This window comes from Podarcis erhardii (assembly GCF_964252035.2).
Source record: "Podarcis erhardii genome assembly, chromosome: 16".
NCBI classification, from domain to species: domain Eukaryota; kingdom Metazoa; phylum Chordata; class Lepidosauria; order Squamata; family Lacertidae; genus Podarcis; species Podarcis erhardii.
Window position 1 is genome coordinate 3,535,382 of NC_138514.1, and position 27,684 is coordinate 3,563,065.

At 42.5% G+C, this 27,684-nt stretch overlaps 1 protein-coding gene and 1 long non-coding RNA gene across 6 annotated transcripts in view; one reads left to right on the plus strand and one right to left on the minus strand.

Annotated features, from left to right (window-relative positions):
• Positions 1-1,072: 1,072 nt before the first annotated feature.
• On the minus strand, positions 1,073-26,400 carry LOC309331298. 5 transcript variants are annotated; one of them, XR_014151790.1, is made up of 6 exons: positions 26,217-26,400; positions 24,974-25,129; positions 19,129-19,276; positions 18,509-18,644; positions 5,255-5,306; positions 1,073-1,480 (listed from the first exon to the last, which is right to left on the minus strand). It is a non-coding gene; the product is annotated as an uncharacterized lncRNA (long non-coding RNA). The 5 variants fall into 5 exon arrangements; XR_014151791.1 differs by lacking the exons at positions 1,073-1,480; positions 5,255-5,306 and adding an exon at positions 12,533-12,556 and having other exon boundaries at positions 24,950-25,129; positions 26,217-26,399; XR_014151792.1 differs by lacking the exons at positions 1,073-1,480; positions 5,255-5,306; positions 24,974-25,129; positions 26,217-26,400 and adding exons at positions 12,533-12,556; positions 20,529-20,607.
• ADAM28 (ADAM metallopeptidase domain 28) overlaps positions 25,920-27,684 on the plus strand; it is a 71,606-nt gene continuing 69,841 nt past the window's right edge. The window contains exon 1 of the mRNA XM_081843282.1: positions 25,920-26,079. Coding sequence (XP_081699408.1) covers positions 26,028-26,079 — 52 coding nt within the window. The 5' untranslated portion in view covers positions 25,920-26,027. The remainder of the gene's footprint in view (positions 26,080-27,684) is intronic.

A 27,684-nucleotide genomic window follows, 5' to 3' on the forward strand; every position in this document is an offset into this window, starting at 1 on the left:
ATTAGAGCTGCCCCATTGGTGGAACTCTTGGCTCTTCAAGAAGTGGTGATTAGATTATAAAAAGAGGTTGTGACAATAATAAGTAAAGGTTTCGTGTGATTACGTAAGGTCACAGTGCAGCAGGAAACACCATGGCCTGGCCTGTTTCCCCCCCAACAGGCAAGGCTGTGAAAGCTCCATCAGGCAAGGGTGCCTTGTAATTATGTGATGGATGAGGGAACTTCAGTTTATTTTGCTCCAAAATGTGGTTTCAATCACCCAGAGAAGGCCAAACCAGATATGCACCCCAAAGTTGATCTTTGAGGAAAAGCTGTAGAGGAAACGTCCATTGGCCTGTCCCTCATTGCCATGGTCCTTATCCAAATTGCTGAGCATGTGTGCAGCTGCTATTTAACCACCTTTAAAAGTAAAAGACCCAATATATGAATCTTCCATTTCAGATACATATACTGGTCTGGCCTTATGATATGTTTGGTTGCAGCTTTAGGGAACAGCAGGCATTGGGCAGAAGGATTCCGTTTCCCTTCCTCAGTGCCTTGGTCTCAACTGACTTGGGTGTTACTACAACTGCTGGCCGGAACTAGTGGGAATTCCAGTCCAAAACAGCTGAATGACACCAGGATAGGGATGACTGACTGAGACAGTGAATGCTGATTTGGTGGGTAAACAGTGAATACTGATTTGGTGGGGAGCCCTGTTACCCAGAGCTTAGCTGCAGAACTGCTGGGTGCATGTGAGAAAGTGATGGGAAACCTGTGGCCATTGAGTTGTTCTTGCACTCCAAATCCCATCATCAGCATCTAGCATTGGTCAGAGATGATGGGACATAAAAGCCAACTCCAGGGGGCTATGGGTGCTTGGGCACTCATAATAATATAGTTTCAACATCTGAAGGGTCACAAGCAGGGATGGATGAACCTTTCAGTTTCAGTTTATCTTAGCTTCTCATTTTACTTTAGTTCAATTCACTACATTTTCACATCAGTTTCCAATTAAAAAACCAATAATCAATGTCCCCATGAAAATTTATCAGCATTTGTTCTATTTTGTCTAAAATGCATGTGTTTGCAGTGCATTTTGTACATTATTTCCCTTCACATTTTTAACATGTTCTTTGGCCGGAGAACTGTGTAATATCCAGTGCTGGCCCACCCATGAGGCAAGGTGAGGTGAGTGCCTCAGGTGGCAGGACCCACAGAGGCAGCAGATCTGGTGTCTAAGTAATGCATCGCCTGCTGCTGCTACTTCTGCTGCTGCTGTGGTAGCAGTGTCATCTGCGGCATGCTTCTTGGAGGCCGGATCTGTCATCCCCTTGGCAGCCCCTTCCACTGCCACCAGTACAGACACCTCTTGGTGAATAGGGACTGCTGGTCTCCTCTCACCCTTGTTCCTGATATAGATCTCCACTCAGCCCTTATTCCTTGGTGGAGAGGCACTATTTTGTGGTTCACCTAAGCTGCCCAAATGTCTTGTGTTGGCCCTGGTAATGAAATATCATGTATGAAATGAAAACGGAAGAAGAGCCCTGTCCAGTCCTCTTTTAAAGCTATCCAAGTAGGTGGTCATCACCACATCTTAGGGAAGGCAGGCAGGCAGGCAGGTGGGCAGGGCAAGGAATAAGGCAAAAGACAGCAACATTTAAACATCATTTAAATACTCCTTGAAATAAAAAAGTTCATCTGCAGATGGAAAGCCAGTAGGAAGAGAAGCAAACAAAGCACTCTGGACAGAGAGTTCCACCCAGCCTGGACTCCATCACATTACATGCTGTTCATGCCAACTCAGTTGCAATGCAGGAACACTTGTATTGCTGTATTATTTCCTCTTAGTTGCAGGAAAGAAGCTTATGTGTTCCTAAGGCTTATTCTTGGCAAATCAATTCAACTCTTGCTCAAAGCTGGGTGTGTAACTAAACTACCCACTAAGCTCAGAGAATGTCCTTCCGTCCTAAAGGGGGTGACAGGGTCTCCCAATTAGGGATTACTCTGAAGCAGGGGTCAGTCCTGGGACACGTGAAGAAATATAGATTGGGAGTGCCTGTGGCTTTGTGCAGAGGACATTTCCTTCAAAGCATGAACAAGAATGAACAAGAATGCCAAATATTAAAGATTAAGGAACAGGATGCAACTGGCCCCAGTTTCAGCATGGGCTTTAAGAAGTTAATCACTAGTCCTCACATCAAGCCCACAGCTAGGAGCAACCTTTCCTTCTCAGAAACCTTATGGGGGGCATATGCCAGGGGTGGCTGGGGCTAGAGGCAAAAGTGGACAGATCAATGAATGTGAATTTTTCCTTTGTACAGTACAATAGATTGATTTCCACACACACATACACATCCTTCTCTATCTTCCATCCATCCAGGCAAGCAAGTAGCACTGTTTGTGTACAAGGACATGTTCCAGGCAGGCAAAGCAAGGCTGGGAAGGGTTGTGGCTGGGGAGGGTGTGTAGCCTGAGGAGAATCCCAAAGGCCAGATTGAAAGGCATGGAGGACCACATTAGTCTCTTGGACCTGAATGATAGTATCATAGAATGATAGGGAAGGGACCCCAAAGGCAATCTAGAATCCCTGACAGATGGCCATCCAACCACTTTTTAAAACCTCCAATGAAGAAGCTCACACTGTCTGATGGACTAGATTAAAGGAGAGCTGGGTCCAAACTGCCAGGCTCACTTCTTCATTTCCCCCTATCATAAATTCAGTTCTCCACATTTCTGCAGCAATTTATGGTTTGTTCGTTGTTGTTGTTTTTTAAAAAATCCTCATGAAGATATACCAGCAAATTTCTCCTAATGTGACTAATGTGCACATTTTTCAAGAAATGTCTCCTAATACAATGCATTTTTCTGTGTTATTTTCAATAATGCATTCATTTCAATAATGCATTCATTTTTATGTGGACTTTCTCCCAGCCTATATATTTTTTGTAAACACTGGCTGGATAACTGCATTTCAGAGTTCAGAGAAATGGGAATTTGGAAGGGTGGCTGTGTGTTTTGGTAGCCATATTGTTTCAAAAATATTTGATAGTTTTGGCTTTAAATGCAAACTGAATTGAATCCCCCCCCCACCCTGATACCTACACCAAACTAAAGGCCCTGGTCTTAGTGGGCATAAGACAAACCGTAAGACAGGGGTACAGAAAGTCAGGTGTTCACCTTTTACAAGGTGAAAGGAGGGTAGTGCCATGCTGAGCTGTTTTGCAGTGTTTGAACAAGGCCATTAATAAGGCAAAGCAGACATCTAGCTGTCAGGGATGTCTTCTTCACTGAATATTGTGTTCTGGTTTGCTGCCCTGGGTGTGGGCTGCTCATCCCTCGCAATGCAATCGAGACCTGGTCACAGAGGCCACTTGAAATGGCGACAGGTCAGTATGGGATGCCAACACACTGTTCAGGAATGAATGTTCCAGGGAGAGTGATCTGTGTGATGCAGCCAAGAGCAGGGGGGTAACTTCAGGGAGATGTTTTTGAGGTACTTTGAGGGGTTTGATTAAGGACAATGAAGATTAATCAAGCTTGCTGACATGTGTCCCATATATCATTCTTTGTACAGCTCTGGGGCTCCTGTGAATCGTGGAGAGTAAACAGGTTCAGAAAAGATGGACCAAATATGAGCTGCTGGTCATTTATTTAAGTTTAAGTTTTCTCTGTTATTATCATTATTGATAAATTTATATATATACATATAAAAGATTTCATACATATCGTTACAATATAGACATGACAGCACCAGTTCCTTAAAAGCAAGTGGCCCTAAAAAGAAGAAGAAGAAGAGGAGGAAGAGGAGGAGGAGGAGGAGGAGGAGTTTGGATTTGATATCCTGCTTTATCACTACTCGAAGGAGTCTCAAAGCGGCTAACATTCTCCTTTCCCTTCCTCCCCCACAACAAACACTCTGTGAGGTGAGTGGGGCTGAGAGACTTCAAAGAAGTGTGACTGGCCCAGGGTCAGCCAGCAGCTGCATGTGGAGGAGCGGAGACGCGAACCCAGTTCCCCAGATTACGAATCTACTGCTCTTAACCACCACACCACACTGGCAAGATACAAAGGTTCACCCTATCTATACTTAAAAACACTCACAATACCAGGAAGAATGACAAGATAATAAAATAATCTTAATAATTATAGAATTTATTTATTTTTTAAGAATGAGTGACATAAAATATATTCCATGTTTGCTACAACTATATTTATTATTATAATTGACCAAGGGACTTTGGGAATTTTAACTTCATAAGGGAAACAGGGGTCGCCTAACAACTCTCAGGGACACGGGTGGCGCTGTGGGTTAAACCACAGAGCCTAGGGCTTGCCGATCAGAAGGTCGGCAGTTCAAATCCCCATGACGACTCTGGGGTTGCAGCGCTCATCTTGCTTTACTGGCCGAGGGAGCCGGCGTACAGCTTCCGGATCATGTGGCCAGCATGACTAAGCCGCTTCTGGCGAACCAGAGCAGCGCACAGAAACATCGTTTACCTTCCTGCTAGAGTGGTACCTATTTATCTACTTGCACTTTGACGTGCTTTTGAACTGCTAGGTTGGCAGGAGTTGGGACCGAGCAACGGGAGCTCACCCCGTCATTGCGGGGATTTGAACCACCGACCTTCTGATTGGCAAGTCCTAGGCTCTGTGGTTTAACCCACAGCACCACCCTCATCCCTCATTTGCAGAGTACTCTCTACAATTTTGATGGGTCTGATGTTATTGTGGAGTGTTTGTTGCTAGTCTTAACCTTTAAAACCCTTAATGACTTACATGCTCACTACCCCAGCAACCATTTGAAAATTGCAGAGTCTTGCAATGCACTGTGCTAGATCCTGTATGGTTTTTAATTGCATTTCAATTGCTATTATATTATATTATATTATATTATATTATATTATATTATAATTATAGAATTGAATTGTATTGTATTCTATCATATAATAATTTGAATTTCATAGAATTCATATAGAATTCAAATTGTAACATAATGAAATATAAGAAGGAATACAAATACCATGAACAATCAATATTTAATCCAATAGATGTGCCATCACCACAGACTACCTGAATGAAGCTTGTGGTCCACTGATGGCATACAAACCACAATTTGGGAACCTCTGGCTTAGGATCTGGACTTCCTTTTTGTTTGTGGTCCTCCGTCTCTCTGCACTCCTGATAATGATTTGAGGCCCTGCCTCAAATTCCTCAACGGCAAGAGGCAAGACTGGAGTCAACCAGGGAGAGGACATTTCTAATGAGGCACCTACCTTGTGCATTGCCAGGCCTCATCACTGTGTGCTTCAGGTGAGTGGTGAAGACCTGGATTTTAAAAAAGATCACGCAATTATTTCTGGCTCAGGCCGATATTAAGAGACCCCACACAGACCTACTATTCCCAGAATTCACTGGAAAGAGAGGTTAAAGGTTAAACCACTATGAAAATTGTAGTTCTATGAGGGGAATAGGAGTCACCTTGCATCTCTCAGCACTCTTAACAAACAACAAAGATCATTTGAGGGAAACCATGACTGGTATGATACAGCTTTCAATGTATGGAGTGGATGTAGCCTTATTACATGCCATTGCCAGTTGGCTGACTTTTGTACATGCAATGGTAGAAGACAGTGTGCCAGATTAATCCCTGGGGATACCCCTAGGCAGTCCAAATTTGAGGGGGGGGGTGTCTTGCAAATTATATGCTAATATGTTTTTGTAATTTTCTTTCAAGATCAAAAAAATATTACTTTGATCTGTTGTTGTGGGCCCCTAAAAGGCTGGTGCCGACTCTGCCTCTTTGGTAATCCGGCACTGGAGACACTACCTTGTTGTTTGCCTCAGGCAGCAAAATGTCTTGAGCTGGCCCTCCAGTGCTGGCTTTCTTTAGACAAAAACATTTTTGTGTTTGAGGTATGGGTGTGCACACAGAAGATGTATCAGGTATTAAAAGAAGGTGCTGATCTCAGTATTGTAATATAATAGCCTTTCAAGGAGAAAGGTTGCATCCTTAAGAAGGGAATCCATAATAATAATTCACTTCAGCGAAAGCTTGATAATTGTTTCATAATTGTTTTGCTTGGCCTCCTGCCAAGATCTGATTCTGAACTCAAAGAAACAGACAAAAGGAGAGTCATGCCAAGTAGATTTATGTGTGTGATATGAGGAATGTTTGAAACCACATTTCACTCATGTTTTCACTTGTTTCTGGTATCCTCCTCAGCTGTCTAAAGTTGGCCCAAGGCTTATGCAGCATTAATGTTGTATCAAAACACTTTGGAGTCAGCCAGTCGGGGGCCATTACTTTGGTCCCAACTGGACTAAAGTTACCTGCAACAAAATGTCATGGCAATCAACAGGAGCCAGAACTAACTACAGCCCCATTTTGATTTTAGGAGAATTTAAACAAGGCTAACTTTAGCTGGATGGGGTCCTTTAGGTTCCATACTGTTCTCCACCAGATGGAAGGTGGGTGTTTGCTCAAAGCTTTTCATCCTTTTTCTACCATTGATATCCTCCATCACTTGATGGAGGAAAATCATCATCATCAAACCTTTATTGGCATCACTTACAAACATTCAGAATAAATAGGCCAATGTGATCTCGTCGCCATTTCAACAGTACAGTCATTTGCCAAAGAGAAGAAGAGGCGAGCAATCTATTTCACCTCTGTGGGACTCCAGCAAGGGCAGGGTCCTGTAGCGTACTTCGGCGGCAGAAAATCAACTAGAGGAACTTAGCTACTATCTTGGTGAGCTTCTGGTCTCTCCCCTGTAATAAGAAGTGTATAACCTGTCTCTGGTTTCCATGTATGCTCGTTAGTTCGAATCCTTATGTACTGAGGATGTGGTACCTGAGGGAGTGGATTGATTATATGTTCTGGCACTCTCGCTGGAAAGACAAATTTACATTGAAGGGGGAGATGGTCACTAAGCATAGGATCACCTATGTGGAACTCTGCCACGAGGGGCAGCAATTTAGTGGGGACCAGAATATAGTCTACCACACTATTTCCTTGTGGGGAGAGGAAAGTAAAATTGCCAGAGCCTTCCCAGTCTGGCAGCCCATTAAGCCACACCAAAGCCTTGGTAAGCTGTAAGCCCGCAAGGTTGATTTCTAAGTCCCGTGATTTCCGTTCCCATAAGCAGAAGTCAGGAAGACCAGTAGAGTCCAAGATCTCCCAAGCTTTTGCATATACTTCTTGCCCTTGGCCTAGACGGGCATTAAAATCCCCTGTCAGGACAATAGGTAAATTGGGGCAAATGGTGTTCAGATTCTCAAGCAGATGTGCAAGGAGATCCCATTGATGGTTCTTGGCTGTGACAACAGAGGTGGGAGGAATATACATATTGACCAGTAACATGACCTGGCTCTCCATCTCTATCTTTGTTGCTAAAAGTTTGCAATTTGCATTGGCTGAGAGAATATGTTCACATTTTATATGGGAAGCCACCCGAGGTCCTGCCTTTCTTGTGGAGGAACCGCAAAGGCGTTATAGCCGGCAAAGTCAATGTGCCTTGTCGACCAAGTTTCTTGTAAACAAACTATGTTGTGCTCTCTTATTAACTTAACAAAATCTGGACAGCATAACTTTGAGGACCATCCTGCCATGTTCCATGACAGCAGCTTCAGGGAAGAATGCTGCACCGGGATCCCCGCCCTGGCACATAGTCAGTCTAAGTGGGTGTCATTAGATTGGCTATCACTAGGGGCCCCGGGCGGAACATGTAGCATTTCCTCTAGTGCCTCAGGGGTGCCAGTTGCTAGACCATGGTCCCTGGTGTCAACGCTTCTTGAACTGTCTGCTGTCAACTCCTTGTTCAAAATCGAGTAGCCAGTTTGGGAGGTGAGATCGCTAGGACTGAGAGCATCGACAGGAATGTGCATCCCAGAAATTGTTCCCAGGGGTTCTTCTTCTGTTGAGGTATCCTCTAGTGCCGGCATAGCCAAGTCAGCATTTGCAAGGCAAGATGAAGGTTGGCTGATGTGGTTCTTGCAGATGGGCTTTGAATCAGTCCTGGGACACAGGTGGGAGAATAGGTTGCTTTGTACTTTGTTAGGTATTATGTTACCTAGCGAAAAAGTTTCTGGTTGTTCCTTGGCTGGAGGCAATTGCAGCTCAGCACTCAGGGTGACCAGCTTCCCAGTGTGCGTCTCCTGATCGAGTTCAGACAATCCCCCAGACATCTGTGTACTTTCTGATCTTGCTTGCTCGTCCTCTGTGACTGTGGTCAAAGTCTGTTCTATGGACAGAAGTGTGGATGAAATATCTATAGCGTCATACATGTTGATTCGGCGTATAGTTGGATCCAGTCCCTGGGTCTGCAAATGCCTTTCTTGGTTGGGTGAGCCCCTTACCGGGGATTCCTCCTGTAGAAAAACCAGCATCTCCTCTTTGATGGAGGAAAATGTTACAAGTGTGTTTTTTTCAAGTACACCGGAATTATACAGGAATTATATTAATGAGGTGAGGTGTTGTGTTCCACCCAAAAACATTTCAAAGCAAGAATGTGGCCTCCGGGTCTCTCTATTCAGTCCTTGTAACTCTCCCAGGGCCCCTCAACTCCCCAGCCCACACCCTCCCTGGCCTTGTCTGCCCCTTCTTGAGTGCTTGGGGTTGGAATGTGCCCTTGTAGGATGATAATGCCTTTGCCTTTTGCTGGCCTGGTTGTAGTGATGGAGGTGGGGGAGATTGTGTGTGGAAACCTCTGACTTTTGCATAACTGGAACACAGCTTACGGTACAAAAGGAAGAGCCACATCCATTACACCACCAACTTCTGCCACACCCACCACAGCCCTCCCTCTGAAAAAGGTGTCCCACCTCTGTTTTAAATGAACCATCAGTACACTTTTTCTAAGCAAGTGCCACTAAAATGGCTGGGAGCTGTGAGATATATTTTGATTATCTGCATGAATGGGTGAGAGAGCAGTGGTGGTGGCAGAAGCAAAGGAATCAGAGGCTTAAGATGAAATTGTACACGTGTCTACTCAGAAGCAAGTCTCACTTATTTACTCCCTGATAATGGTGCTTAGGATAATGGTGCTTAGAATGGATTAATTCCATGAAAAGTAAAACCTTGAAAACTGTTAAACAACAAACGAATGAGGTATCTTTTCGACACCTTCATACTCAACACATTTGTCCAGAAGATTGTATTTCACTGGACAGCTCTAGCAATAGCATCCTTCTCATGAAGCTTCTGTAGAAGAGAATACAGTATCAAGTAAATGATTTTAATTTTGTTTTCCATTTATTGTTCTTGTTTATAAAGGTAGAAAAGCTATTTTGTATACTTGTGCTCCTTGCTTCATTAATCACGGGCACATATTACCCAAATTCCATTGAAGGGCAGGTGGAGTATGGAGTAACCGGTAAATGAAGTACTTTCTCTAGTTCTAATTTATAATGGCACACAGGAGTCAGACCATTGATCCATCTAGTTCAGTATTGTTTACTCTGACTGGCAGCATCCAAGGTTTCAGGAAATGCCCTTGCCTTACCTAGAAATGCTGGGAATGGAAGCATAAACAGAAGCTCTGCCCTTCCCAAATAATGGAGGGAGTACTTTGCGGATGTGCTTTTCTGTGTTATGTAATATGCTAAGCATTTTATGAATTTTATCTCTCTTCCTGGTTTCAGTAAGATAGGCTTGTACTGTTAGAGCAATACTGCAGTTGTGGGAGCTGAGTCAGAGAGAACGGCGGCTTGGCTAAGGCCACTTCATGAGTTCATAGCTGTGGTGAGATTTTAGCTAGTGCTGAGCTACAGATGCTATCCCATTCCAGTGGGTCTATTCACCGGCCACAGAGTGAGGGACATCCACGAGAATCCTAAAATAAATAGGCTTATGGGGGCTGACTTTGACAGGGGACAGCAGCTTCTACTCCTTCTTTAAACTGAGAGACAGAGTGGAGCAACCGCCTTAGGTGGCAGAGGCTAAGGAGCAGTGGTGGAAGCCCCCCATCTCGTTTCTCCTGAACCCCACAACTATTCCTCCAAATTAGTTTGTTGCCCTCAAGTGTAAAAGAGGACATGATCCCACCACCAGAGTAGCAGTAAGATTTAACTGTCAATCCTGTTGGCTTCTGTATACAGTGTAGTGGTTAGAATGAGCCAATGTGGTATAGTGGTTAGAGTGTTACACTACAACCTGGTATACTAGATCTCAAATTCCCACTTGGCCATGAAACACCATCAGTCTATCTTACTGCAAAGGTTTGTTGTGATTTTTGATGATAGAAGGCAGCTATTTCCATTCTGACCTGTATTTGTCACTATCAGCACTGTTTCCATTCTGCAATAATTCAGTTACAGTGGTACCTCGGGTTACATACGCTTCAGGTTACAGACTCCGCTAACCCAGAAATAGTACCTCAGGTTAAGAACTTTGCTTCAGGATGAGAACAGAAATTATGCTCCGGCGGCGCAGCAGCAGCGGGAGGCCCCATTAGCTAAAGTGGTGCTTCAGATTAAGAACAGTTTCAGGTTAAGAACAGACCTCCGGAACGAATTAAGTACTTAACCCGAGGTACCACTGTAATGCGGTAGGAGATCTGAAAATAATGTCAATATATTTCACATCTGGCAACCAAGGCACCCCTTCAGTTTCAGATAGTACATGGGTAGACAAGTCTAAAAAGCCCAGGACACAAATTTTCACAGCTCTCTTGCAGCTATAGTGGTTCATTTACCAGACGTAATGTATTGGAAGTGTATACTCAATTCTGACCAAACTAAGCCTCCTAGTGTTTATTTTACTCTGGGGGGCTTATGATAAAGCCCCCTCAGATAGCAGGGGCACAAGGGATGGGTGGAACTATTTGTATTCAGCATATCTTTTAAATGTACTCATTTATAAATCAATCCTATCCCAGTTCTGCATTAATCTCTGGAGAGAGAGAGATTCCATTCAAACATGAATGTTTTTGAACATATATGATCACAAAACACACATTTCTAAAGGTATTTTATGGAGAAAAAACCCCAAACCCATGCATTTTAAGTTAATCCCTTTTTTGAGCTCAGAACAGCACTGCAGAATTTCCAACCCACACATTAGCATGTGAGCTACAGATCAGGAGAGTTCATACTGGAATTTGCAAAGAACAGATTTCTCCAGCATTGTGCATAGAAGGGTCTCCAAAATGCATCTCAGTTTGGCAGCAGGTTATTCTGAGAACAGGCATTCCTTCAGATGCTTAGGTTCCAAACAATGAATGGCTACAAGCACCGGCACATCATGCTTCATGTACAATAAGAGAGATCTAAATGGCCACAGCCGGATCTGGAATGCTGTGATTTGATGAGGCAGAAATACTTCCTCAAGAGCTGCAAGAAGTCATTCATTTATACAGCGGAATCTTCTTGAAGCCTTCAGATATATCCAAGGGTGTGTTACATAAGGTGCTTTGTTCCTTGCTCTTGCTCTTTGGGATTCAGCTGTGACTGTGGCCAACAGCATGCAGTTTCTGTGCCCACACGGAATTGTTAAGGTCTCTTTGACTTGGAGTAAAGTTCACCTTGGTTGCACAGTTGGGGTTGGGGAGTGGGGTCCTGAGGACTCTGCCTTCCAGAAAAAAAATGTGGCACCCCCTAGACTTTCCCCCGGTGCTCACCTCCTTAGGAAAACTGCAGGAAGAGAGAGTGATCCAGCAACATTTGAGCATTTTGTATTATCCTTGGTTCTTCCCAACTGAAATTGTTTCCAGATCCAGAATCATCAGAAGCCAGATGCAAAAGTGCAAGGCTCCTGAATCTTTAAGTGTTCTGTAGAAGAGGCCATTTCAGCAGGTAGAATCACAGACACTTAGGTTGGCAGCTAAGTGACTATTTTATTCACAGAGTATCCTTCTTTTATTACCTAGTGGTTTGTAACAGTACACAAGTCTCCTTCCACTGGCAGTAAAACAAAGATGTAAAAAGATTTCAGACGACTTAAAATAAAAGTACTTGATTTTGTGCAATATTTGGGTTAATGAAGATGTAGGCTGCAAAATCTTTCTTTTGGAGAAATTAAGTTCACTTGATTTTTCTTGCAGCTGGGAGGCATCAGCCACATGACTCCTTCTTGCTTGTTCCAGGAAGCATGAAGAGAAGAAGTGAGAAGCAGGTGCTGCTGAGAGCCTGCAAAGCCACACCCACTTGCAACCTGAGCTCTGGGCTCAGGTTAACTCTTTTGTGCATGCAAGTGTGAGTCAGTAACTGTATATTTCTACACTTTTTATATCAGCTGTGCAGAAGTGAGATAACCAGATCAAAATGTTCAGTGTATAAACTAGTGGGTTGGGAAATAATGTGATCTATCAAAGAGGACATTTTGACAGGCCAGCTGGTTAAAAATATTTGTTTCTCTCTTTGTGGGGATTGGATTAGAAGCAGCTTTACCTGTGAGAATAATTAGGGAGCAGGACATTAAGGGGGAACGTGTGTGTGTGTGTGTGTGTGTGTGTACATTAAGTTAAGAGAAGGAAATCAGGCTTCCAAGGTGAATGTGAAAAAGCAGGAAGGGTTGCATTCTACTCAGGATGCGAACGGGGCTCTGGAACGGATCCCGTTTGCATCCAGAGGTACCACTGTAAAAAAAAGAAGAAGCAACAATTGATTGTCTAAAGAAAATGGAAATGTTTAGAAGTTTTGCAACTTGCTTAGAAATTGCAAAAACATTTGTAGGATACCAGGATGGTGAAAGCTTCTCTAACCATGATTTTTGCTCTATCCATAGCTGAGATTATTTGTGTGTGTAATTTATTATTTATTTCAGTTTTCAAAATATAACAAAATGCAGATAAACAACTGAACAGAGTATGTGATGTTACAGCTTAAGAGTCTACTGAACTATACACACCTGCTAAGATCATGCTGCTTTTTGTATTTTTTCTTTGTTACAGGTTGTGTTTCTGGAGTGAGGTATACAGTGCCATATAGTCGGGGGGGGGGAAGTTCTCTCAGACTATCATGCAGTTCAAATTCTTGGACTGATTGCCAATTAGCTACTGGGTGCTGTTCAAGGTGCTGTTTTGGGTGTATAAAGCTATACACAGCTTGGAACCGGGATATCTGAAAGATCGCCCAGATGATTATTCTGCAGGTGAGGACCACTTGCACATGGCACCTTATCAGAAGTTCCATTGTGAACAGTATGAGAACCAGTCCTTCCGTGTCATTACATCTACCCTTTGGAATTCCCTCTCGTTTAATATTAGATAAGCACACCTCTGTTGTCTTTTCAGACCTTCTGAAGAACTTCCTTCTTCAACAAGCCTTTTAAGCTGAGATCTATCCCAGTCTACATCCATATTGGAATTCTGTTTAGGATATTTCAAATATGCTTTTATTGCTTTATCACTTGTTGTTTGCTGAGTGAGCACCTTTGGGAGAAAGGGCAGGACATAAATTCAAATCACCACCACCACAATTTGGGTTGGTCTTTGTAAAGTAAAATTGTGAATATGCAGTCAAAAAAAAAAAAAAAAAAGCCAAATAATACGAGTCAGTAGGGGATGATGTGTGGGCAAGTGAAGCTGTCTTGGAGGAGTAGGTATTTGGGGCCAACCTCTACTCTAGGAGTGGGAAACCTTCTCAGACTGAGGTCCACATACCAGTGCTGGGAAGATCAGGAACAAAAGTAGGTATGGCTACAAGTGTACAATTTTGCCCTTATGCAGGATGGTTCATCCTCCATCCAGGTGAGCAAAAGCCTTCCTCACAAGGACACATCCCACCCAGGCAAAAATGATCAAAGAGGATGCAAAGTTGCAGTGGTAAAAGACATGGCCTGAGGGCTAGATAGAGAGGGTGGGGGAGGGGCTGCTGCATTTGGCTCTGGGTCAAATGGGGTAAGATCCCCACCCCTGCTTATTCTGTTGCAGGCTTCAAAAATCATTATGTGCAGCCATAGCTACAGGTTTGTTTTGCGCCAGAGGTTCATGATATTAGTTTCCCATTGCTTATCTCTTTAAGAACTGAGATTTCTGCACCTTTCTGCAAGGAGTGCCAAGCAGGACCTCAAGAGGCAAGATTTAGCCAGGCCTGTGACCTGTATGTAGCTGGGCACAACTCCCACCATCCCAGAAAGATTTTTATTAAAGATTTTCTTGGTTTACAAAAGTATGTGCAATGCCTCTCTCTCTCTCTCTTTTCAAGTAACATTTTTTTACAGATCAGTTTTGTTTGTTGAGACATTAGGAGGAAAAGCGGGAGAGAGGTGGAGGGGGGAGAGGTGGGGTGGCGATGTTTCTATTTTATATCATATATGTAGGGTTTGGTGTCAGCGTTGCTTGTACAGGTTCTTTGCTATTCACTTGTGTTCCTTTGATGGTGAGAGAGGTTGGGGTTGGCCTGGGGTGTGGTTGTTCATTTGTGGTTGGCTGTGGTGGTCTTTGTTTTCATGCGTGAGTGGGGTGGGTGGGTGTTTTGGATTAGGTTAGCCATATTGATTTGTATGCTGTTGGTGGATTTTTGTCATTGTCTTGTTGGGCTGTGATGTGATGAAGGAGTGTCTTCTTCTATTTGTCCCTGTGTCAGTTTCAGTTTAACCATCCCAGAAAGATGTCCATGCTGACTGGGGCTGATAAGAGTTGGAGTCCAACAGCTGGAGGGTTCTCCATCTGTGGCTTAGACCTTCCTTTTCAGACTCAAGGCCTTTAGAATAGGTTTTAGCACACAGTGCAGCTATGTGGACACAAGATGTTTTGTTCCAGCAGTGCAATGGACACATGATGTAACAAGCAGATGGGAACTAATGACGTGAGTGGTTTGCAAAATTACCTAATCCTTACGCTATGTCTTGTATCAGCTGTACTGCTAGTTCCAGTAAGGAGGACAACGGAACCAACAAGGAAGACAGTAAACATTGTTGCCATCACTGTCTTCATTCAAGCAAGAATGGCAGAAAGTTTTATTAATGAAGTACTGTGGTGTCCAAAATGGACACGAATGAAAGGAGAGGGAGGAATGGGAACATGTCATGTAGACTCACATAATTTTTACAAGAAATCAAATGAGGAAAATGACAGATATTATGAAAGGTGTCAGTATGTATCATTCTTCCCTGTCTCTGAGTCAGGACATACAAAGAGAAGCATTTCTTTAAAAATTTCATGACAAATGTCTGAAATTTAGTACTAGATGATGTGGCAATTGCTTATCAGATTAAAAAAACAGGCAAATTCATATACAATAGGTCTATCAATGGATATTAGTCATGAGACAAAATGATGACTGCAGGATAGGAAATGGACATGGGACTAATATAGGAGGGAGGGGCTGGATCTGGTGCATGGGCCTGATCTTTCCCCCACCCTCAGGGGGCCAAATTGGAAAGGTGAATAGAACCAAGTGAGCTGAGCAGTGAACGTGGGCTTGTCATTTTGGCCCAGCTCTAGATCCCCCCCTAAATATAATTATTAACAGCTACTAGTAAACAATTGTTGCATTTATCTGGAACTCCTTCTTTACAAAAAATGTGTACTGAACATACAGTAGAAAATGTTTCTGATCCTGAAGAGTTCACATAGATGCCTCCAATTCTCAAGCCCTCTTCAGGTGTTCTTACTCAGGCAATGAAAGGGAGGGGATTGAAATGAGCAGTTTGGCCCTACTCCCTTTGTCCATCCTTGTTACCTGTCTCATCACCTCTCACATGTTGGGCAGGGAATGTCAGCAGTGGAGAGCTTTCACTACTCATGCACTTAAAGCTCCCCATGCAGTTCAGACCCATAGAAGGTCAAGGTTCTAGATCTCATGGGGAACCTACACAAATGAAGCAAGCTCATCCAGGCTTCAACACATTGAACGGGATAGAGTCAGTGATGAGAACATGACTGAGGGGGTGGTGCCAATGGTCTCATTCCTGCTGTCCTCCTTACTTGATGATAATCATGGGGGGGGTGTGTGTGTGTCAGGATTCTGGACAGGAGAATAAACAGCTGTTGATGGCTTAAATGTGTGCTGCAAGTAAGCTTGGCTAGAACACACTCCTGACAATTTTATTTTATTTTTTAATTTTTTATATCACTTGATTTCTTTAAAAAATAAAAACACCTATGAAAATAAAATATTAACATTATTAATAAAAACTGTTTTAAAAATATTCAGCAGCAGCTAAAAAGAAATAAAGCACATGTCTAGATAATCTTGCCAAAACAATGTTTTTTAAAAGAAGGCACCAAAAATAGTACAGCAAAGGTGTCTGCCTGATGTCAACAGGCAAAGGGTTCAAAGTGTAGATGGTACCACACTAAAAGGTTGTTTTCTTGCAAATGTAGAATAAGTATTACATGGCACCTGCAACAGTGCCAGTTCTGCCATCCGTGTGAGCATACATGGGTTAAGGTGAATCTGCAAGTAAACTGGTCCTAAGCTGTGAGTAGCACCTTGAACACTTGTCCTGGTAGCAAACAGACAACCAGTGCAGCTCTCTAGGCAGAGGTGTTATATGGTGGCAGGGTCTCACTCCTGCCCTCAACCATGCTGCAGCCTTCTGCACAAAGCATAGCTCACTAATCCAGTGCAAGGATATCCCCGCATTGCTGTAATACAATGTTTGAGTCACCAGTGCCTGAAGTACTGTAGTTAATTCCATCTGGTGGCATCCTAAGTGTATAGGGGACCCAATGGGAAATTTCTCGAGTCTCCTTAAAATTCCTTTGGATTTTCCTTGAAATTTGTCAGACATTTTGCCTAAGAAACCTCTACATTTGATTTTTGCTCTTGGTGACATGTTGGTGGCAAATCAGGAATTATTTGGCATCTTATCTCAACCTCACAGCTGTGACTGCAAAGTTTCCTTAGATATATATTCACCAAACAAAATGACAGAGCCATGTGACTCAACATGGAGATACAGCACCAAAAGGGATAAGTGAATTATATTATCTATGCACGTTTGATTGATTTTCTTTTTATGTATTTAGGTCAAATTACATAAACAGGGAAATTCAGCTAGATGTAAAACCAATGAAATTTTTAATGGGGAGCAAAATGCAAATCCTGAGATTATCTTGATAGATTGCAAAAACAAATATTGTTTACAACCTTCCAAAGATTCTCCATTTCAGTTCTAGTAATGTCTTGTTTTATGTAAGAGAGTGATATCAAAACAACATTCCTTTGCATCAAAGCTCTTTGTTGCAACATGTTCTTCTGTGGTTTCCAGATCTGCTCCTTTTTTTATCAGCGCACCAAACACTTTCAAGTTCCCCACTTTAGCTTGTGAAAGTACAGTTTGTTGCTGTTTTAAATTACAAGAAATAATTATGAGGCCAGCATGGACATTGCAGCAATAATGTTGGCAATGATTCAAATACATTGATTTCTTTTTTAAAATGACCCTGGAATAATCTATGCATCTTTATGCAAGACAGTTCATATTATAGTAATATCAAATATTTGCCCAAGAAGTTGACCTATGAATAGAATGGGAAGGAACAAGGGGTCATACCAAATTTTAACTCCACGGATATCCACGAAAGCCTGACCTGTGATTAAAGGTTTGTGGATGGTCTGGTGACTGGGTTTGTTACCTGTAGGTCATCTTTGTTTACGGGTTATGGGATGCAGCAGGTAATACTATTTCAAAGCAAACTTACAAAAGACGTAGCAGATGGAGCTCGAGAGGATGGCAGATGCGAAAAGCTTGCATGGGTAGAATAGGTGGAAGGGACTTGTTTGGGTGGAGCAGGAGAGAGAGTCTTAAGTTAGTGGATTGATGTGGTGGGGTGTTTTTTTTAGCACCCCCACATGTGAAAGGCACTAGCAGGCAGTCATCTAGTCCAAGAGCAGAAATATCTAGTAAATGGTCTTCACTGCTGTTGGATATGATGTCTGTGTATATGATGTCTGTGTATGATGTCCTCCAGTATTTGAAGTGGTATGCTTCTGAGAATACCAGGTGTGGGAAATGTATATGAAAATAATGAAGATTGAAGTGTCGAGTGCACAGAGGAACTTAGAAACAGATCCCAACTTTTTAAATGCATGGATACAAGGTGAATCATGAGGGCCATGCACACCACTAATCCTCTGCATGTTTACCCAAAAGGAAGTTCCACAGCAGTCCATACTCACATGTTGCTTTATTCACGTTTGCATGGCATGGCATTGTTATCAAAGAAAGCATTATTGGTTCCAGATCCCAAGTTCTGGAAATATGAAGCCAGAAGGCAAGAGGAACTGTGAGCACATTCATAATGCCTTTACTTAGTAACAACAGTCAACCCACACAGATCTGAGATTCTAGGTGATCCAACACCTCTTAAACTATACATCCAGAATTTCAGCAATGTGGATTATACCTGCTGAATTACAAAGAAAATACAGATAACTTGTGCTCCTGAATGCTACACCCTGTATGTTCTACACTTATTGTACATTTATGCTATATAAAAATGAATAAAGTTGGAATTCCTTCCCTCTCTCTTTCTCTCTCTGTGTGTGGATGCATGAGAGAAACCATTTGAAGATACTTAGTCTGTATGACAATAAACTTTCTGCGTCATCTGGATAGAAAGTCTCAATGTACTCACCTACAAAGATTGTTCCTATCCCAGGAGAGTCATGTTACAAGACTGGGATGATGAAAGTTCATTCTTTTTTATCTACTGCAGGAATAAATCCTGTCACTCACAGCATGGACGTATGTCATCTTTTAGAGTGTTATATCTGTAAATGAAGTGACACATAGTTGTCGTTTCAGTTACAAAAAATACATTTTTGTTACAGATAGGTAGCCGTGTTGGTCTGCCATGGTCAAAACAAAATAAAAAAATTCCTTCCAGTAGCACCTTAAAGACCAACTGAGTTAGTTCTAGGTATGAGCTTTCGTGTGCATGCACACATGCACACGAAAGCTCATACCTAGAACTACATTTTTGTTGGCATCTGTCTGTCTCAAGAGACAATGGAGTGCTTACAGGGAGGAAGATAAGGTTGGCATGGTGCAATCAGACCAGAAGGAATGCTTCATTGGCTCTGCTGGTGCATTTGCACTGCACCAGCCTCACTGCTGCCTCACTCTTCTCCCTCTACCTTCCGGGAAGCAGCAGTGATGTAACCAACCAAAGGTCAGGTGAGCGGTGACACCCCACCATGCTGTCTACAATTGGAAACATTTCCCCTCAGGCACTTTGATTGTCAGAATATTCACCTTTTCCCAATCTAGTTAGCTGTCCTTTCCTCCCAAACTGCTTTTGCTTCTGTGCGATATCAACACACACCCTTCCTAGCGACCGCTTCTTCCTCCTTCTTCAAGGAATTAGTGAAATGGACAATCCCAGGCAATTATTGATCATGTACTGAAAGAATATCATGATGCTACATATTCAGTCAAGTGCATTTATATGATGATGTCACTGGGAATGACAAATATAGTTAGGGCCACAGCGCCCTGTTTTACTGCTTAAGGCGAAACATTAAGTACCACCCCACCCCGCCACTGCCACACTGGCCTGCTCCCACACCATCTGCCCTGTTGCCTCCATCACTGGCAAAGAAGTGGCATGACATCTCTCACACTATGAGATCTTGTGAGATTTTGCTAGAAATTGGCACTGATGCTGGTGGTGGAGGAGCACTCATGGGGGCTTCTGCTGCCTGAGAAGGCTGCTTCATCCCACCTCATGAGTGGACCAGGCCTGAATATAGCTATATGGAAGTGAAAGTCCTGCTCAACTGATCAGTCATATGACTGATTCCAGCTGATCAGGGATAATAACACTACATTACTCAATGAACCAGATTTATTCATGTTTTGAAATCACTAATGAAAATCAAAGCCAACTGAGAGCAAAATCAGGCAATCAAAATGAATCGATGAACATTTTTGAAGACATTTTTGAAACATCATCAAAGTGGAAAGGGAGTGTTTTTCTGATAATGTTTCAAAATAAAATGAATAGCTTTGGGCACTCCTTATAAGAACTCAACCATAGTATATAATTCTGGGTTTCAAACCCTAGTTTTATCAATGCACAGATTCTATTTAATCATGCAATGCTGAATTTTCTCTGTGTTTAAAACCAGATGTGAGTCATGGATCTAATTCCCCCCCTTCCACAGTGCATTTTCTGGTATTGTTCATTAGCTGAGAAGCACAATGGTGAACAGCCCAGCATGGGTGGTTAGAGAAAAGAAATTATGCAGAGTGTGTGTGTAAAAATTAAGCCTTTAGTGTTACCGGTGATGCACTTGAGATATATTTTGGCATAGTTTTCACTGGAGGCCCAACACTGATCTAACATTGACAAATTCTTTTTTACTGTACAAAGAATTATTACTCATGTCTACAAAAATGACTTTAGCTTTAAAGCGGATATGACATGTTCCTGATTGCCAAATAAAGCCAAGTGGTATGAAAAATATCTGGGTCTTGTTTTTTTCAACACAGTTGCTATTAGTTGCAGCAGCTTAGCCTCTCCACCACCACTTGGTTCTGGGCCAAAGACAGAACCTCAGAATATAAACCTTATCAGCTAAGCAATTCTCTTTGCCACAATAATCTGTAGTGGGCAATCAGAATTTAAGAGCATCAGTATCAGGTTTGCTCACCAGTCTGAGCAACAAAGACACCTGCTCTTTCTACCAGAATATTACAGTAGTGCTAAAAACTATGTATTGACTGCCAGTTCCATGTATTATTGTCAAACGTATCCATTCTTCAGGAAATCAGCCCTGAGTGCTCACTGCAAGGACAGATCCTGAAGCTGAGACTCCAGTACTTTGGCCACCTCATGAGAAGAGAAGACTCCTTGGAAAAGACCCTGATGTTGGGAAAGATTGAGGGCACAAGGAGAAGGGGACGACAGAGGACGAGATGGTTGGACGGTGTCCTCGAAGCTACAAACATGAGTCTGACCAAACTGCGGGAGGCAGTGGAAGCCGTGCTCTGGTCCATGGGGTCACGAAGAGTCGGACACGACTAGACGACTAAACAACAATATAAAGAGAGAGAAAATGCCCAAGACCGGGTTACCTGAAGGTCCTTCTTCTCCCTTATACATCAGCCAGATAACTATATAAACTGGTGAAGCCTTCCTGACTATCCCATTATTCTCATATATTTGTTTGATTTCTATGCATATCAAGGCTTTTAGCAAAGTGGCACCAGTTCTTTGGAACACTGTTCCCATTGAAATCGGACAAACCGCCTGCTGAAAATATTCCTGTTTCAACAAGCACTTTTCAAGAATTAATTTAATTCAGTATTGGTCATCTATTCTGTGTTTCATGATTTTATGATGTTTTCATGATTTTATTGCCTGCTGCCATGATTTTTTAAAATGAACTGTCCGTTTGGAAATAGTTCTTATAAATAAATTTGTCTACGGGAAAAGCCACCAGCTATGATGGGCCATCGTATTTACAGTTCTCATCACCACTTTCCCTTGCTGTTCCCAACCCCAGCAGAACAAGATAGTTATAAATATTCAATTAACTAATTTCAGATCTTACGCATGGCTACTCAGAAACTGGTCCATCTGAATTCAGTGGGACATCCCCCTACATAACTGGGTTTAGGCATTATCCTTCAGCTTTGCCAAATACAGAAATTCACCAGAGAACAGAATGAAACATGGACCATATGTATGGGAGATAATATGAAGAAGAAACACCTCCGTAGGTAGACTGACACAAATGTGTTCACGTTTACAGAAATCATTTCGTGAGAAGAGAGATGATGCAAATTTCCTGAAACAGGTATCTATCATCTTACTCTGATTGTGCAGCTTCTTCATCACTTTGTGTGTGCATGTGTGTTGTCTAGTATAGTGGACAATATCCACTGATTTGAAAGCAGCACATGAGGTTCTCTTGATGGTCCCTACTCAGTATGAAGTATGTGGTGTGGAGTCCTGGTCCTGGAGCTTTCCAGTGGTGGCTTCTCACGAGTGGAACTCCATCTGGCCCCATTTATTTTAGAGTTATGCTTAATCTGGGTTTAAACCCTGAATGGTGACATGGCTGGGAGGATGGGGAGAGGAGGGCATATGTAGGCTGCTTGTGCATCTTCTTCTCCCATCCCCTCTGGCAGGATCCCCCCTTTTGACAGCCCCAGACAACTCTAGGTGGGCCTGATCTAACCCAGGGTGATCCAGAGCTGCCCCAATCTGATCAGGCAAATCCATTTGGGATCTAGGTTTTGGATGGATCCAGTGCAGTGTGCTACTGGACACAAGATGAGATCCGACTAGTGAGGAATAAAGTGGAATTTAGAAAATGCTGCAGATTTTTCAGCTTATGCTCCCCTTCCCTCCCCATGAAAATCATTAACATAGATGGGAAGGAAAAACTGAAATAAATGTTCAGCAAACTGTGGTATGCTCAAGGTTTGGAATTCAAGAATAATTTAATAATGCACAGTTGCTTCCATTTCAGAAACAAGAACAGAGATGGATGGATCAAATCAAATTGATCAGATTTCTTCCCTACTATCTACTAGATCTTAGTGTGGTTTCTTTTTGAGAATATTTAGCAAGCTGCTTTAAGATCCTCTATAAAGTGGGATGTAAATATCCTAAATAAATATCACCTGTTTATTTAGTGCTGAAGGAAACTTGATAGGCAGGAAGAGCTCCATCCAGCCTCTTCGGCTGCAGCAAGAGGACAAAATTACATGACTCTTGCCTATTGAATTGCCACCCCATCCTGGGGTTGAAAAGAGGAAAGATTTGCCCAGATTCTGTTTAGAAAATATGATGGGCAGTTCCCCTTATTTGTACTGCAGAACTTGCAACAAAAGAGGAAATGAATCAGCCAAAATAGCATAAACATGACACAGATTTGCATAACTTTTGCATAGACTAGATGCAAATTTAGAAATATTTAGATACAAATTTGGAAATAATTACCATAATGTAATTATATAATACACCTCCCCATATGGGGGAAGACTGTGCTCATGGGTCCTGTGTGCCTGCTCAGTCTGCTGTCCAGGCAATTTCAAGGCCCTCCGACTGGTTCTCTTATCAATCTTTTGCTTATTTATCTTTAAATTAGACTTCTTTGAATTAAGTCCTCTGTAAAGGAGGAGATATTGCTACCCTAGGAAAGGGTTAAGCAGCCCTTCCCCCAGCTCTGCTGCCTCATCCAGACCACCGCATTTATCCACATATCTGCATATAAATTCCTTTGTGTTGAAGTTGAAGATCCCAACATGGTGGCTCTTCCTCTTCACATGTATTTTGATCTTGCATCTATCTCCCTTATTTTCACCAGTTCCACACCATACCTTTAAAGCACTCTTGTAGCACTTCAACAGTCATGGCTACTCCAAGAGAATCCTGGGAACTGTAGTTTGTTAAGGTGCTGGCCTCAAAGAGTGACAGTGCCTAGCACTTCAGTTCCCATAATTCTCTATGACTGTTAAAGTAGTTTAAGATTTCTTTGAATGTACGGTGTCGTTTTGACCCTAGTAGATTAAAGTGCTCTGTCATCCTGGAACAACAAGATTAGACTTTGCATACCCTCCAAGTGTCCTGATTTTCCAGGGTCAGTTCTGGAATTACAAAACCATCATGGCTTCCAATTTGATACTGGAATGTCCCTTTTTTCCCTGCCACTGCCACCAAACTTGGAGAGCAGGATGAGCCAGTACTTGTCCCAAGCGACAATGGTGGATGTGGCAGCGGCTGTGAGAGAGCATCCTGTTGCCACTCTATGGCCTCTCCACGGCTGCGGCTGGCCTCTGCTCTCGGGCAGCTCATAGCAGCTGCTGGAGAGTGGGCAAGGAGAAGGAGAGGCTGCCGCTGCGAAGGCCCAACTCCACATGATGTGCCAACTCTGAGGGGCAGGCAGAGGGCAGGGCCACCCTGGGTGGGAAGAAAGGGGGAGTGCAGCAGAGTGTAAGGAGTCTTGATATTATATATATATATGCTTTGTGCATCCATGCCTAATCCTGCTGCTTTCTAAAAAGCATTTATTTATTGGTGTGTTTTTCATTTTGTAAATCTACAAAAAAAATAAAATAAAGGGATTAAGGGGTTTTCTTAGGACAGTGGAATATATGTGTGCTGTGTCCTGTTGGCATAGTGATGGTGGCACTCGCCCTTTTTCTGATAGGAAATGCTCTGTGAGGAGCACAAAAATTGGAGGGTCCAGGAGGCTGGGGGGGGGGTGAGAGACTGAGAAATGTCCCAATTTTCATCTGAGAAATGTTGGAGGGTATGTCAATAAAAATGTGAGCAGAATAAACAGGGATATGCACTGTTTTCATAAATTATGAAATGTTTTATACACATTGGTTGTTTAATTGGCTTGTGCATTTAACTGTGTGTTATCTATTTTATGTGTTTCTTGCTTGGAGAGAGTTTTGATCAGGCAGTTTATAAATCTTCTAAAGAATTAAAGAAAAGAACCTTAGCATCCTAAGGTGCTTCCCATCCTCCTTTAAACACCAATGTTCAATGGAGGATGGAAGGTGCTTCAGAGAGTAGTTTGCCAAACTGCTCTCTGAAGTGCCACTCTGTTTGCCTGGGCCTCCTGCTACCTGCCCTGCTTGCTTGCTCACTGGCCTGCTGGTCTGTCATTATGCTGGAGTTGCCATGGCCTCCTGCTGGCAGCCATGTTAACTGCAGCGTGATGACAGCCTTACTTTTTTATTATACCATAACATAAAAGGGCAAACATATGTATGTGAGCCATGTTCTTAAGTAGCCATATAAAGTAGGGCTGTCAGCAAAGATTAGTAAACTGCATAGCTCATTAATTAATCAAATTTGGAGAAAAAGAACACATTACCAAACTATAAGCCTAAGGCAATTTAATAAACATACAGTGCAATCCCATGCAACTTTACTAAGAAGTGTCCCACTCAGTTCAGAGAAATTTACTTTCAAATAAGCACACATTGAATTGCTTCCAAAACCTGCCACCTATGTTTAGAACAAAAGACCATTGTTAATGTTTACATGTGCGTGTGTTTAAAAAGTCCATACTACCACACAATCATAGAACAAAAGAATCTCTCTCACCAAAACAGATTCAAGTTTGCAGACCTGATATAAAGTAGCTGAAACTAGATCTTCATCTTTTCCTCTCTTTCCCCCCAATCTCTGGAGATTTTCACCTTGCCTTTGTTAGGATCCAGATGCTGATCATTCTTTCACACCCACTTTAATTCTGAGCCTGCTCCTGAACACCCAAGATTTCTGCTGGAGATGGGGGGAAGAGAGGGTTTGGGGGAAATCACCTTGATGCAGTCAAATGATTCAGTGTGACTTGTCTCATGTCTATTGCTCAAGCCCTTCTCTTTCCCTCAAAACACACATCAACAGAAACTGGAACTCACAATGCATGAACAGCAAATTCCAGGGGGGAAATTGTGCTGAATCTGTTGTGGCAAAGTCTACAAAGAGGTCCATTAAAGAAGACAAGATTTATTATGGCATAAGATTTTGGGGGCTAGAGCTTGCTTTGCCAGATGCAACTAGTCTTTAACCCACACCATGATAACTCTGTTAGCATTTAAGGTGCCTCAGAAGTTGTCATTGTTTATTCCCCTGCCCCCCAAGCAACAAATGGTGATATAACCAGAACCTAGTAAAATACTTCCTGAACTCTTCTATACTTTATTAGAAAATTTGTTGTTTTCAGAACATTGTAGGAATTAGAACCCTCTGCTATCCTCTCCCCCTTCCTTTACATTTAATAGCCCCATCAACAACAACAAAGGTGTGTGGGGAGGGGGCAAGTTCAATAAAATACCCGTTCTATTAACATCCAGGCCAAAGAAAACCTCAGACATTGCCAATTTAATTTGGTCTTTGGGGTTTTCACTTGCAAGAAAAACGCCTTGCAAGAAACTATCCGTCACCTGTCGACTGACCCCAGGTAAGTCAGCTTGAAGTTCTGCCCTGCAGTGGCACTGTTGCAACTTGGAAGTTGAGCAACACCTTTGGTAAACACTTCCTCATGTAGCAGCAAGAATAAAGCCGAAGCAGTCATTCTTTGCTTTGCACAGTCAAAGGCAGGCTGGAGACAGCTCAAGTTGGCACTTCGGCTTCTGAAATCAAAGGGCTACTCCGTCGCCTCATCAACCCCCTGCCCAAAATGATCAAAGGCCTCTTTGTTACGACTTGCATGGTACTTCTTCACCATCAAGGTAAGGTGTTTTTTTTTATAAAGAAGCCAAACAAAACCAAAAAGCAAAACTCCATCAGACTTTGAAAACTTGTGTTGTCCCTGATTAGCTTCTATAGCTTTGTCAGTGTTTTTAATGATTAACAAGCCAGCACATACCCAGTATGAGTTTCTACAGCCGCACCAAGGAAAGTTTCCTAGAGACTTTGTTTCTGTTCCTGAGCGGATGCTTTTCTTTTCTGCTGTTTTATCTTTTTACATCTTGAAACAGGGCTTGAGAATGTCAGTTGGAAAGTCCTGAGAATGTCACGGTGTGGAACAAAAGAAAGTATTTCAGTCATTTGGGAATGAAGAGTTCCAAGAAACTAGAAAGGGAGGCTTGGTTTGTTGGAAGAAGTTGGAAGAAAGCAGCATTTTAACAGGAAAAGTGTGTTCAGTTTTAAACGGGCTGCAAGGGTGAGATATAAATCATAGGCACAAACTTGCATGATATCAGTGATGACGAGCAGCCTGATAATAACTAAACTATATTTTGAGTAACAGTGGATTGAACTGTATTCAAGCCATCATGACTCTAGTTACTTTGTGCAGCAGCTTACAAGAATGGAAACCCCACAGGGCTGATCTGGCACAGACCACAGCAATAAAGGAAACCATTTTTCTTCCCTTCAAAAATGTAAGAATAATAGTGTTTTATATAACATTTTAGAATGTTTGAGGCAGCTAGCACACATTATCTCAATAAAGGGCTTTCTTAATATTCAGACTGTCCAGATCCATTGCTCAAAATTATTTAATTCGTTTAGTGAGAAACCATGGGAGTGGGTGAGAGCCAAGGGTGGTGTGTGTGATTTGCTCAAAAAAACAAACATTTAATAAGATTAAGGAATGACAATTGTAATGTTAAATCTGTAAGGCTGTAATCCTATACAGTGGTACCTCAGGTTAAGTACTTAATTCGTTCCGGAGGTCCGTACTTAACCTGAAACTGTTCTTAACCTGAAGCACCACTTTAGCTAATGGGGCCTCCTGCTGCCGCCGCGCCGCTGGAGCACTTCTGTTCTCATCCTGAAGCAAAGTTCTTAACCCGTGGTACTATTTTTGGGTTAACCTGAAGTGTATGTAACCTGAAGTGTATGTAACCTGAAGCATATGTAACCCGAGGTACCACTGTACACACTTAGCTGGGAGCAAGGGCCATTGAATACCGCAGGAGTCCCTTCTTGATAAATGTGCATCAGATTGCTATGCAAACAATTTTCCAGTTTAGAGGAATGTTCAGAACACTATGGCACAGGAGGAAATCCCAGTAATTTCAATGGGCTGTCATGTAGATTATTTCTTTTGCAAGAGCAATCCTGCCTGCGTGCTGCAGGGAGGGACTGATGGCAGAGGCTCTGAGAGGTCCAAGGTCATAATGGGTACATGGCAGCTTGGGATGAAGGAGAAATTAGATTTGGTTTGTGTTTAAGGGGGAATCTACTTTGTTCACACTTTTCAACATGATGTGCAAATACAGCCATCCTTTGAAATTAGCATTTCTCTGAATTTTGCAGAGCAGTTCTCCAGCTAAAAAAGATGTACAAAAATGTGTATTGCAGGGTAAAACCTGCCTAACAATGCACAT